The sequence below is a fragment of the Micrasema longulum genome, unplaced genomic scaffold (genome assembly GCF_059751315.1).
Source record: "Micrasema longulum isolate JH-2025_06_02 unplaced genomic scaffold, ASM5975131v1 h1tg001253l, whole genome shotgun sequence".
Taxonomy (NCBI): Eukaryota; Metazoa; Arthropoda; class Insecta; order Trichoptera; family Brachycentridae; genus Micrasema; species Micrasema longulum.
In genome coordinates this window covers 160,091-173,172 of record NW_028278440.1, presented here as the reverse complement: position 1 = coordinate 173,172, position 13,082 = coordinate 160,091, and the positions used below count along the sequence as shown (strand labels likewise).

At 34.5% G+C, this 13,082-nt stretch overlaps 2 protein-coding genes across 3 annotated transcripts in view; both read left to right on the top strand.

The window, feature by feature from the left end:
* LOC148276257 (neuronal calcium sensor 2) overlaps window positions 1–3,319 on the top strand; it is an 85,598-nt gene extending 82,279 nt beyond the window's left edge. For both annotated transcript variants that reach the window (XM_088234528.1, XM_088234529.1), the window contains 2 exons: window positions 2,042–2,170; window positions 2,250–3,319. In XM_088234528.1, the coding sequence (XP_088090654.1) occupies window positions 2,042–2,170; window positions 2,250–2,426 (306 nt within the window). In that variant the 3' untranslated portion in view covers window positions 2,427–3,319. The remainder of the gene's footprint in view (window positions 1–2,041; window positions 2,171–2,249) is intronic.
* The window catches only part of Nca (neurocalcin homolog), a 111,784-nt gene that overhangs the window by 88,148 nt on the left and 10,554 nt on the right, over window positions 1–13,082 (top strand). The gene's annotated exons all lie outside the window — the stretch shown is intronic.

Sequence of the window (13,082 nt, the reverse complement as noted above, 5' to 3'; positions counted from 1 at the left end):
AAACAGTGAATTAAGCTTTTATATTATGTGCGATTCATATATAATACGAGGGCGGTTTGATAAGTCAGTGACTTTTTGAATTTCCCACGCAGTTACTTCAAATGCAACAGTGCTGCCGTCAACTGTAATCTATCAGTGGGCAACGTTCTAATTTTGATCAAGGTACGTCGTTCAGTGTTTGACAGCCGTTCAAAGCAGACAGCCTTGTGATTTTCTACGAAAATGGAAAAAAGTGAATTTCGTGTGTTGATTAAACATTATTTTTTACGTAAAAAAACCATCACTGAAACTAAGGAAAGACTTGATAAATACTACGGGGACTCGGCACCATCAATTTCAATGGTTAAGAAGTGGTTTACGGAGTTCCGTTGTGGTCGTACCAGTACTAGTGACGCCGAACGTTCAGGTCGTCCAAAAGAAGTGATCACGCCGGAAATCATCGATAAAATCCACGAAATGATATTGGACGATCGGAGAATGAAAGTGCGTGAGTTGGCTAATGCTGTAAGTATCTCAACTGAACGTGTACATCATATTTTACACGAATATTTGGATATGAAAAAACTCTACGCGAGATGGGTGCCGCGATTGCTCACACTCGACCATAAGCGCAATCGTGTGACCACTTCAAAAGAGTGTTTAGCGATGTTTAGCCGTGATCAGAACGACTTTTTGCGCCGTTTTGTCACTGCGGACGAAACATGGATCCATCACAACACGCCAGAGACCAAGGAACAATCAAAGCAGTGGGTTGCTCGGGGTGAACGTGGACCAAAGAAGGCCAAACTGTGTCTGTCAGCCAACAAGGTCATGGCCACAGTTTTTTGGGATGCACGCGGTGTCATTCACATCGATTACCTCGAGAAAAGTAAAACGATCACCGGCGAATATTATTCAAACCTTTTGAACAGATTCGACGTTGATTTGAAGGAAAAACGGCCGCATTTGGGGAAGAAGAAAGTGCTGTTCCATCAAGACAATGCACGTGTGCACACATGTCTAGTCACGATGGAATTGGGCTACGAACTTCTACCCCATCCAGCATATTCTCTTGATCTAGCCCCCTGCGACTATTTTCTTTTTCCAAACCTAAAGAAATGGCTGGGCGGTAAAAGATTTGAGTCGAATGAAGAAGTCATTACCGAAACAAACGCCTATTTTGAGAGCCTTGAGCAAACCTATTATTTGGAGGGAATAAAAAAATTAGAAAAACGCTGGACTAAATGTATCGAGCTAAAAGGTGATTATGTAGAAAAATAAAATGTTTATTTGCCGAAAAAAAATTGTTTAATTCAAAAAGTCACTGACTTATCAAACCGCCCTCGTATCAATGGTGCTTCAATTAAAAATAGATTTTCAATATATTGCAGATTTAAATCTTAAAATAAATGTGGTAATTTTAGAGATGAAACGGATAATAGCTAAATATCCGATGGATACCCAATATTCATTAAACTGCAAAAATTTCATGAAATCACCGCCAATAAATTGATCTATTCGAAAAAAGAAGTTCTTTATTTAAGAAATTGACTTATTTGCATGAAAATATTTATCAGTGACTCCAGAAAATGAATTTAACTGGCAAATAGAAAATGTTTATCAAAAATGATTTTTTAATTAAAAAATGTTTTTGTAAAAAACAAAGCGCACGGGGTGAAATTACTCAAAACCATTATAATTATTTATTTAATAAACTTAAAAACCATTTTGATAATATGCAACGCTTCGATCGATAAGTGATCAATAAAAATATTTTATACCCCTTTTTATTTGATGCACATAAAAATTTGCTTTTAGCTATGAGGGAAATTCGAGTACCAGGGTGTTTTTACTATTTTTACCTAAACATGGTCGATACATAAAGGAAGATACAAATAAAAACAAAGTAGATAATCTTAGAAAAACTGTTTATTATTGAAGGATATTAGATAATCGCAATTGGCAATTAGAAGTGTCGTTTTGCTAATTTAAAACTAGAAATTGAACTCAGAAACTTGTGGGTACCTATATGTTAATGTTATTATTGTGCTATCTTATTTAGGAATTCTTGCTGGCTATTGATGTAACTTCGAGTGGAACACCAGAGGAAAAATTGAAATGGGCATTTAGAATGTACGATGTCGATGGAAATGGAGTAATCGACATACAAGAGATGACCAAGATCGTACAGGTTAATTAGTGATATCCTAATGTAGATATTGAAGAAGAAACAGATTATGTATATAATGAGTTGTGTTGTTACTTTCCAGGCTATATATGACATGTTGGGGGCATGTTCAAGCAATCGTCCCGCAGACTCTGCCGAAGAACGTGCAAAAAATATTTTTGCCAAAATGGATGAGAACAATGATGGGCAACTCACGCAGGATGAATTCCTCAAGGGCTGCCTTCAAGATGAAGAGCTCTCCAAGATGTTGGCCCCTTAAAGTCACAATACCTTCCTCGTCCCTCCATACCCCCCATTCTTTCCAATATCAATTTTTTTTTTTTTTATTCACACAAATTTACTTAAATTTTTTGATAATTTATGCAATCTAAGGCTCAGCACACTAATTTTAAACTAGCTTTAGACAATCTTACTTGTAATTTTCCATAATATGGATTATATCTCAGAGTAATAATGCGTAACCTAGAGAGGAATCCGAACGTAGGAAAACTATTCTATGACTATTAGGTATTAAGTTAGCTAGAGTTCGCAGCAAAACAATGGGCCGTACTCAGGTCGAGAATTGCTAAATGGATATTAATTTGCATTGTAATTACTTTTAAATATGTACCCGTGTACTTATTATTGCAGGGTTATTCCAGTCTATTTTTCTATAATTCACCTATATTTATTTGAAACTACATGTTTGTTTTTTTAGATCTTTTTCATAATAATTTACATGTTTGTGTTTATTTTTTATTTTTATTTATTCATTTATTCATTTTATTCACAATATATTTATGTTATATCTATTGATACATAAATCCCAACTCCATTGAACCAAAGTTCTGTGTTAAGTTTCTCCGAAATGGCGAGTCGTAGCGGCCTGAAATTTGGACACGTCATTTCAGATGTGATTTCAAGGTTAACATTGCTATTTTCGATTAAAACTTTAATCGACCTCTACTCGATAAAAACTCAAACTTTATATGGATGCCTAGTGCGGCCCTGACATATTGCCCATAATCAACTGTCATTATCAACAGTAAACATACTTTAATTCACAAATTTATCCCCTAAATTGAGAAAAAATAGTATCTGAAGTAAATATGTTGATATAAGGAAAGTTTTTAAGCAACATAATACATGTGTCGGAACAATAAATGCCAAAAATCAATGTAAAACATGGGAAAATATTCGGAATCAATTACCTGTGAAAAATAACTCCTTTAACACCTTTGACGCTCCTACTGCTGCAACCAAACATACTGCAATTCATTATAGTCGATTTTTTTTATTATAACGTAAATATCCAAGTTATTTACAAACAAAGCCAAGCACAGCTACAAAAGCATCCGATCGAACCGTTATGTTTAAGCTACCAATGGTTGCTAGCCAACAAACCAACATCGCTCGCGTTCTATGAAACATAGTGTTAGGGCGTCTCTCTAGGTTACGCATTATTACTGTGAGGATTATATAATATATCATTTCGTCAGTATATTGATAAAACCCTCTAAATGGCGAAATTTGAGAAGACAAGTCGAAAATGCAGTTAAATGTACATATTACAATAGAGGTGAAAAACATTTTAGAGAAGGTAATATAGAAATCAGCCAATGACAGGTTATAAGCCCTGTAGATGCCTAGACTCCTATATTACCTTCTCTAAAATGTTCTTCATCTCTGTTGTAATATGCTGATAGTGGCAGTTCCCCAGGGAGTCAAATCCAGTCCTTGTCTACAGAAATTAGAACAAACTCAAAATGCAGTTATATGTCATTTTTAGAGCTTTATCAACTGATAAAATCCTTGGAGGTTTAGTTTCAAAGTTATCACTAAAAGTACTTTTTTTGTTAAATATATTCTGGCAAAAACCATTAATTCTGTTTACCAGATAGTTTTTTTTCTAAGCATCAACTATTGAAACAATTTAAAGGAATTACAATGGTTTCATGCGTATGTATCATGTTTAAAATATAAATAAGGAGGTCTAGAAATGACTTTTGTCGAGTCAAATATTCAAACAGATTTTTCACAGAACAGGCAATAATGTATTTAGAGAGCTTTATCAGTATACCGACGATTTAATATTAATGTATATTTCTACATTGTATTCATATTGATGCAACAGATAATTGGTCGATAGTGTTTATATTTATCATCAGAAGTTTAACTGTGGATTTTGTCACCACGGTAGATATTTCATATTGTCATGTTTTAATATTTATATTTAAAAAAATTGTACATTTTTTCTTCATTGAAAGACCAATTATTTGAGTACATAAATCGTGATCTAGATAATCATGAACTATATTTTTATTCTTAACCTTGATACATATGTACTGTCTAGTCATTTGTCACGCATCTCTATGGATAATGAGCACAATTGTAAAACAATTGTGCTGCAATGTGCACCTAAACCAAATTTTACTCTCGAGAGTCGTTCTTCTCTCTAACTCTGTATGTCGTCTTATGAAGCTAATATATATTTAATAATTGGCAAACCTATGTCCCATCTAGTCATTTATACCTATTTTTTTTTGTATACACTGAACTCCCCATTTGCACGATAGATACGTTTTACGCAATACCGTGTAAAAAAATAATATTAAAATAAAATAAAAACTATGATGGATAGGTTTTCTTGTATAAAAATCAATTCAGGATATCAAAAACTTAAATTTATTATTGCTTATTGTATCTTAATTTTATTTTTAAAAGGTAACAAAAACTATTCACTATCACTAGAATACAATAGACTAACCCGTTTACGCACATTTAGTACGACATCGCTTTTATCTTTTCAGATATCCAAATCCTGTGTACTGTCCAAATTTTCAGGTTTACTGGATTTAAACAAAAATTCAGTTATCCATTGCTGTGACTGTTTTTTTTTCTGAGTTCATTGTATAACTCTTGGTACCAAGCCACGCAAGCGCTTAAATCACATTGAAATTGAAGAGCTCGTTCTACATTGTGATCATTTGTTATAAAATGATTTCCTAGTTTATTAGCCAGTGCAGGTCTTAAAGGATTGAACCTGCTGTTATTGGGTCTCCTTCCTCATCGTCACAACTTTCATTGGGGCTGGCATACTCCTCTAAAACAGTTTGGAGTATTTCTTCCTCGTCGAGAACTTCAAGCAGTCAATTCAGCAATATGTCCAATCATAAGCTCTTCAAAGCCTTATCAACCAATTGCATGTGCCACAGTTATGATATCTGAATGCAGTTCAGTTGTGTTCGGGCTAATATGGTTAGTTTCAACACATTCTGGCTAAACTGATTTTCAACATGCATTCAGAGTTAATAACTTAAATTCCAATATGTCATGCCAACATATTTTACGCAGTCCATTATTTTTTTAAAATTCCACACGCTCATGATTGTAAGTGTCTCGTCTTTATAAAGATTATCTTTTATATGGATATTTATAGGATATATTCGAATGTTTTTTTAATGTAATATGACTCAAATGTCGCAACAATACCCTGATCTTGCGACTGAATCAAGGCTGCTGTATTACGCGGTAGGAATAATACTTTCACATTTGGGTGTTCCAGTGTAGGATACCCAGATGCATTGTCTACAGGTAAAAGAATTTTTAGTAGAATACCTTTATCCTCTATATACTTTCGGGTTTTGGGAATAAAAACATTTCTGAACCAATTTATAAACATTCCCGCTGTCATCCATGCTCTTTTGTTCGATATCCAATGTGCCGGTAAATTATTAAAGTCCACGCGTTTCATCGCACGTTGGCAATTTCCTCATTTAATAAGTGAAGGTTTCATAAGACAATCTCCTGAAGCATTGCTACACAATAATAATTTAACACGATTCTTGGTAACTTTAAGACCACTAGTGGTTTTTTTTGTGGTCGCTAAATGTGTTTCCAAAATAAGCCTGTTTCATCTACGTTGAAAACTTAGTCTGGAGTGTATTCATCATCTTCAATTATTTTGGATAACTTCAGAAGATATTCTTTAGCTGCTGCTTCATCAGCGGTTGCTAGTTCACCTTTTATTTTAATGTTGTGTATCGCATGCCTTTTGAGAAATCGGAATAGCCATCCCGTGCTTGCAAAAAAGTAATTCTTCTGTTTTTGAACTGATCGAAGTCTCCACAACATCACCCGATTCCCGCTCTTTAATCTGCTTATAAAATCTTAAAGCCACCTGCTTAATAATGTTGCCATCTATGGGAATATTTTTTTCTGTGTTATCTTCTATCCATATTACTACAGACTTTTTCTTTTTTTCTATAATAATATCTACACTGCTGCCTGTACTAGTGCATTGCAATCTGCAGTCTCGCGATTCCCACCCTTCTCTGTCCTAGCCCCCTTCCGCACACCTCTCTATGCATAGTACTGAGGAGTAAGTACTTGCGAGGGATGTAGGGAATCCAAAATTACTGTTACGCATTGGTAAATGAATGTTCCTTTCTTTCTGTTTTTTTTGCACCATGTTATTTCAAAATCGTGTAAAAAGGGAGTTCAGTGTTAAGTAATTTTGTGCTACATTGTGCACGAAAATAAATATCCAACTCGTACTGGAGAGTCGCACTCTCTATGTGTATGTTGTCTTATGAAGTTGATACAGAGAATAGCAGAATATTTGTGTCCTTGAGAGAAATGGTTGGCATGCCCTTAGCCATAGTTCTCGTATACCAAGCGGGGTAAGGCACACAGGCTGGTTGGTGAGCACTTCATTTTCCACTTTTGTGGGTGACATATTGTATTTATTATGTCTGCTTTGAACCATTAGTACATACCACTATACTTAGTCACTAAATTTAAGTCAATTTTTAAGTAATTATGTATGTGAAAACCAAATGAAAATTATTGTTATTTCGAAGTAACGCGATCATGTGTATGTTAATTAAAATAGGTGCTCTAATTTTTATAGTATCATATTCATTTTCTGACTTAAAATCATTCCGAGTATTGATAGTCTATCTCACTGACCATAGTTAAGCCATGCATTCCTTCTACATAATCCTTGAGCATCTCATGCATTACTTTCATACCGATGACCAATGACCAGATGCTTACTATGAATGATAAGACAATCATATAGTCTTAGAAAACAAGCAAGGTAGTGTTTGGTAAATTTTTATCATTTTAATTATTTAATTTGTTCACAGTACTTTGTTTAATATTTTTTGTCACAAGTCTTCATTCCATGGGACCAAAATCCTGTGTTGAGTGAGACTATCGTCAAACATCAATCTCATCACTTTCCCTTACCCACATCTGGTGGTGCATAGGGAACTGGTGGAGCAAATTATAGAGTCAGTGCTCAGGAACGGAAGATGCTCAGTCTTACGTTTCAGGCATATGATCAGAGACTACGAAGAGAAATATTGCACACCCCATGTTTTCATGTCGGCTTTGCTTGGTGTCAATCCCAGGGCTTCAGGCATGGTAGGCAAAAGCACTAACCAGTACACTTGGTTTCAGAAAATTGATGGGAATATACATGTTTGTAATTTGATATGAGCATATTGTTCTCCCTTTCTCTGTCACCAAGTGTCCTTTTTTTGTGCCAACTTAAGAAATGGCATGTCTGGCTCTGGTTCAATACGTAAGTGTGGAGGTAAATTCAAATCATTATCTTCGTGGAAAAGTGCACACCACACACAAGAACGTTGAGTGTCCCTTAATAGGATTAGCTCTCTTGTTTCTGTGCTGCATGCACCAGATGAAAGTCTTGCCCACCTCTTTATAAGGTATTTCCGGTGTTGACCTCATCTGAATTTCCTAAATGATTTTTATGGTAATCCTTCGATACTCGCATTAAGATCCCAACAGAGACTTAGCCTAGACATTTCGGGTTGTCTGAAAATTATGGTGAAATATGAGGGTTAATTAATATGTTCCACCCCTGACCGGTTTCGAGTTGACCAGTCGAGCAGATGTGTATGCATTACGTTGCCTAATATGCCTACGTATAAAGTACCGAGCGACAAGTTAAGACCTGCAACGGTTTATTTACAACAGACTGCTGATCACTGCAAAATGCTGTTCAGTGCTAAAATGTACACACATGAGCAACGCTGTTTTATAGGTTTTTGAATTTAAAAGGATTGTCTCCTACTCAAATCCACCAAAAGTTTTTCAGCACCTTGGGGAATTCTGCAGTATCATATGACATCGTGAAAAGGTGGTGTCGAGAATTCAAGCATGGCAGAACTTCATGTAAGGATGAATATGGAGGAGAGCCTCCTGTGATTGCTGTAACCGACAAAAATATCCAAAAAATTCAAGGAATAATGAAAGAACAGAAGTGCGCGTGTCATATCAGACCATTCAAAATAAGGACTTCCTAGACTTCCATATTCCCTTTTCAAAAATGTTTTCTTTCTCTGTTGCGACAAATTTAGATAATAAAGGATGTTTTGGAATAAAAATAAATTCGGCAAGAGGGTTCCTCAAATGTTAACGCCCACACAAAGTTTGTCTGGACACTTGCAGGAAGCTTTTTGTTATCTACCATCAAAATAAACGGGACTGATTGTTATGTGACTATGGACAAAATATGGGTCCACCACTTTGACTCTAAGACCAAACGCTAAAGCACGCAGTGGAAACTAGGGGGTCTCCACAGCTCCACATGGTCATGGCCTCAGTATTCTGGGATGCTGCAGGCTGCTGTTTGCCCGTTGATTACTTCTCGAAGGGAGTCACCGTAATGAACACCTATTGTGGTAGGTAGACTGATACCGAAATCGCAGGAGGCGATAAGAGAAAAAAGGAGGGGAAAACTAGGAAAGAGGGTTCTGTTCCTTTAGGATAATGCTCTAGCACACAAGGTGTTACTGTCAATGGCTGTTATTTACGAAGCTGGGTTTGAATTAGTAAAACACCCTCCATATTCACCCTATCTAGCCCATTGAGTATCTGCTATTCCTAGAACTCCCAGGAAAATTTGCGCAGGAATAAATATTTGGGCGACAATGAGGTCATATGCTATGTATATGAGTGGTTGACAGAGGTCAGACAAATGTTCTACCAGAAAGCTATAGAAATGTTGGAACATCGCTGGAAGAAGTGCATATAAATTCAGAAGGACTATGTCAAAAAATAATATTCAAGAACTTTTTCTCATCCACTTCGAAATAAGTCAGGGGTGGAGCATATCAATAAACCCTCGTATGTCGACCGTGTTCAATTCTGGAAAAAGAAGTTGCACTATTTCAAATGCGTTTTTAACTAATGGCATATGCGATTGGTTTAAATAAGAATTGTGATTTGAAGCTTTTGACCTGAACACGGTCGATATTCGAGGGGATTAAAAGCAAAAATGCCGCTGTCCATGATCGATGTTTTTGGGAAGACCAAATGTTTTTGTTATTTGTTATACCACCCACAAGTTGCACATTGAACTGAAGAGAAATGGTCTTTTCGCTACTGGTTCTGCTGGTTTTCCCAAAAAACAGTGATCATGGTCAGCGGCATTTCGACTATTAACCCCCTCATTTAGTACATAGTTGTCCCAAGAGAGCGACATCTGTGGCTGCTTGGGACATTCCTACTCGTCCATAACACTCGGAATCCTAGAGTAGAATCTTATATATGATTTTTTTCCAAATATATGTTTAGATCGATATGAAGTATGTATTATCTCAAGTTAAGAATTATTGGCCTTTATTCGTACAAGGAATCCGGACTCGCAGTATTATTCTGCTTATTTAGTTATTGTTATTTTATTATATTATTTACTTCCAACTGGAGATTTTGTGCTCATTGGACAGTCTGGTTTTTTTCTGGACAAGTGCTGTTTTTTCATTCTATTTGCTACCTTCAAATCGTTATTATAAAATTATTGTCCATTATTTGTATATGGATGCAGGGTGTCCTACAATTTTGGGTAATCATAAATAAGTACTATAGAATATTCAAATTTAATATCTTTAGATATATTTCATTTTTTGCCCTCGGGACGGTACAGGGTCCGGCAGTGAAACAGGATGACTTCAACATTTAATTCTTTTTTGAAGAATTTATTTTTCATTAATTTATCACATATAAATATAAAGTATAAGAGTAGCCATTTGGCGCACAATACAAACACTGTGTTTGCCAAATGTCCTCCATTGAAATTTATGCATTTTTAAAGCCATACTTGGAAGTGTTGCGTGACCTCACGCAACATATTGATGGGTATTGCTTCAATCTCATCCCGAATACAATGTTTGAAGCTTGGAAAGTTCTGGGTGGATCAGCCTCTAACACTTTAGTTTTTAGATACCCCCATTAAAAAAATGAGGAGGCTAACCCTGTTACGAGGAATGACGGTGCCCGGGAACAAAGCATTAATTGAAATTTGTTGCCTTGTCTTGCTGAAAAAGTGTGAGAAAGATACAAATCATTGCAACGTATCGTTAAGAATTAACGGTCACCGCATTTTCAGCCGTATTCTCTAAAAAGAATGGGCCGATGATTCCATTTGTCGAAATCGCGCACCATACTGTAACTTTTTAATTTAAAAGTTTTATTTAATATTGAATGCCAAATGGATATTCTTGTACTTAATATTTATGAATGATAAATTAGTAAAAAATCATTCTAAAAAAATAATTACATTTTAAAATGATCCCATTTCATTGCTATACCCCGTATATTGGTTGCAAAGATTCCATATCTTCGGTGTATTAAGAATGAACCAGCACAAAGATGTTTGAAGATATTATACCTTTTATCCAAGAATCATTGTTTAGCACGAATCTTCATGGAATGCTTTAGTTTGTAAGGAAATATTTTTTTATGATCTCTTTAGGTTCTTAAGTACCTATACATTAGTATGTAATATTTATTTTTAAAGGATCACTGTATAATATGTAGTTATACTTATATCTCATCCAATTTGTATGTTTTAGTAATAACAATTTCGCCCTTTTAAATTTCACGTGTATATTTTGAATATAATCATATAATTATGGATATTTATAACAGGGATTTTTGAAAAAAAATATATTAGAAAGTACATATCTTTCAATTTCAATGACTAAATACTAATAAAATCATGTTACATAAATCATTCATCATCATAATAACTCTTACCCACATCGAATGGTGCATAGGGCACTGCAGTGGTACACCAGTCGCAGCGTATCTCAATTATTTATTACATGAAAGCAAGATGATCAAGATCAGTCTAACGCTTCAGGTGCCAGTCCAGGGATTATGAAATATAGCAGTCTAAAAACATAAAACATTACATAAAATAACTATAAAGATTAGTATAGCAAAAAAAATCAGAAGAAATTCAATTTAATATCTGCAATGAAATCATATCATCATCTTCTAGAAGGATTACCTGACCCGACAACCATCTGTCATTCCCCATTTTACATAAGTTTACCAATATTGTACTGAAATATACGATGATTCTTGGATAGATAGATTGGTGAAGAATGCACATGAAAATGGTTAATTTCCTAAGAGTAGAATGCGCTGCCTAATACATAACATATATAAATATATATATATATATATATATATATATATATATATATATATATATATATATAAACACTGCATTATGTTGGCTGTGCACGCATTATGGTTCCCGGTCAGAACACACCAGGGTTGAATGGAGTAAAATGAATTACTGTTCACCGTTTATGTTTAGATATAAAATATATTTGTACCCATAGCTTTATATCGTATAATACTAAACAGGTGGCACGTTAGTGCGGCAACTTTTATTTTCCGTCTACATATCAATTTTCTAAATATACACATTGGTTCTGCATATTTGGAAGCTGCGATTATCCTTATTTTTATTGCTCATTGTGAGTACCAGTATGTAGTATACTAGATTGCAGTATTCAATATAATTACTATAAATGACAAACACATATTATAACAAAATCACCTGCCTTGTATTCAACGATGTAGAAAATATTATTACGATATATGTATACAGAACATCTGAGATTTTCCATCATCTTTTCTTGAGGTATTCCTGCATTTCGTTGCAATATTTATTTGTCCAGTGTAATTTGGTTACAGTAAGCTCCGCAAGACTACTTTTTATTTAAGTAATGAGTATATTGTATATTTGTAATGCTCAAACACAGCATAACAAAAATATGCATGTATGTATAGTTGAAAATTATAATCAGAATAAAAGCCCCATCAATATATACGTGGCGATCCTGGCAAACGTGTAATCCTTTTGTAGGTTGTCACAAAGTCTCTGTCATCCCCCCATTTGAGAAAGGGATTCTATTTACCTCTGTATTAACAAATTGTCCTGGACTATTACTACATAAAATATTATATTTCATTCTTTTTTATACGAATAATCTTTACATATCCATGAAAATTTTCCAAAATGATGTTTCTCTACAAAATGTATATTGTTACTCACAAGTGTGTATATTTTGTCTACTCTTCCAGTAAGTACCGATTGTCATTTTATAAATGTTTTTACGCACATACTTATTATACCGAATAATGTTTTATTTCTGTGAGCATAAAAATAAGACATTTGAAATAATATTGTGTACACAATTGATGATTGTTATAATATTTTTGATTATGTAACTTGCACTAGCTTACAATGAGTTGACGAGGGATAGTGAGCGCGGTGCAAATGAACTCGTTCATTATTTCTACTCAGAATTCTGCCTAAGTAAAAATTCCTGTAATTCAATAAGTAATGAACTAGTGTCTGAAGATCTTCTTAGTCATATTGACATTGTATGGGAACCCGTCTTACATTATAATGTGTACTGACTATGTTTCCTCATTATTAATTATTATTAAAGTGTAACTCGCTTATAAAATCAAATTTCTTTGTGTTTTTATTAATCATGACAAAATAAAGCATCAGCACGTAGGACTGGAAGTGTTTTAAGTAACACAGAACTGAAATTTACCATACTAAAATACAATTGTCCCAATGAAATGACATACTCAT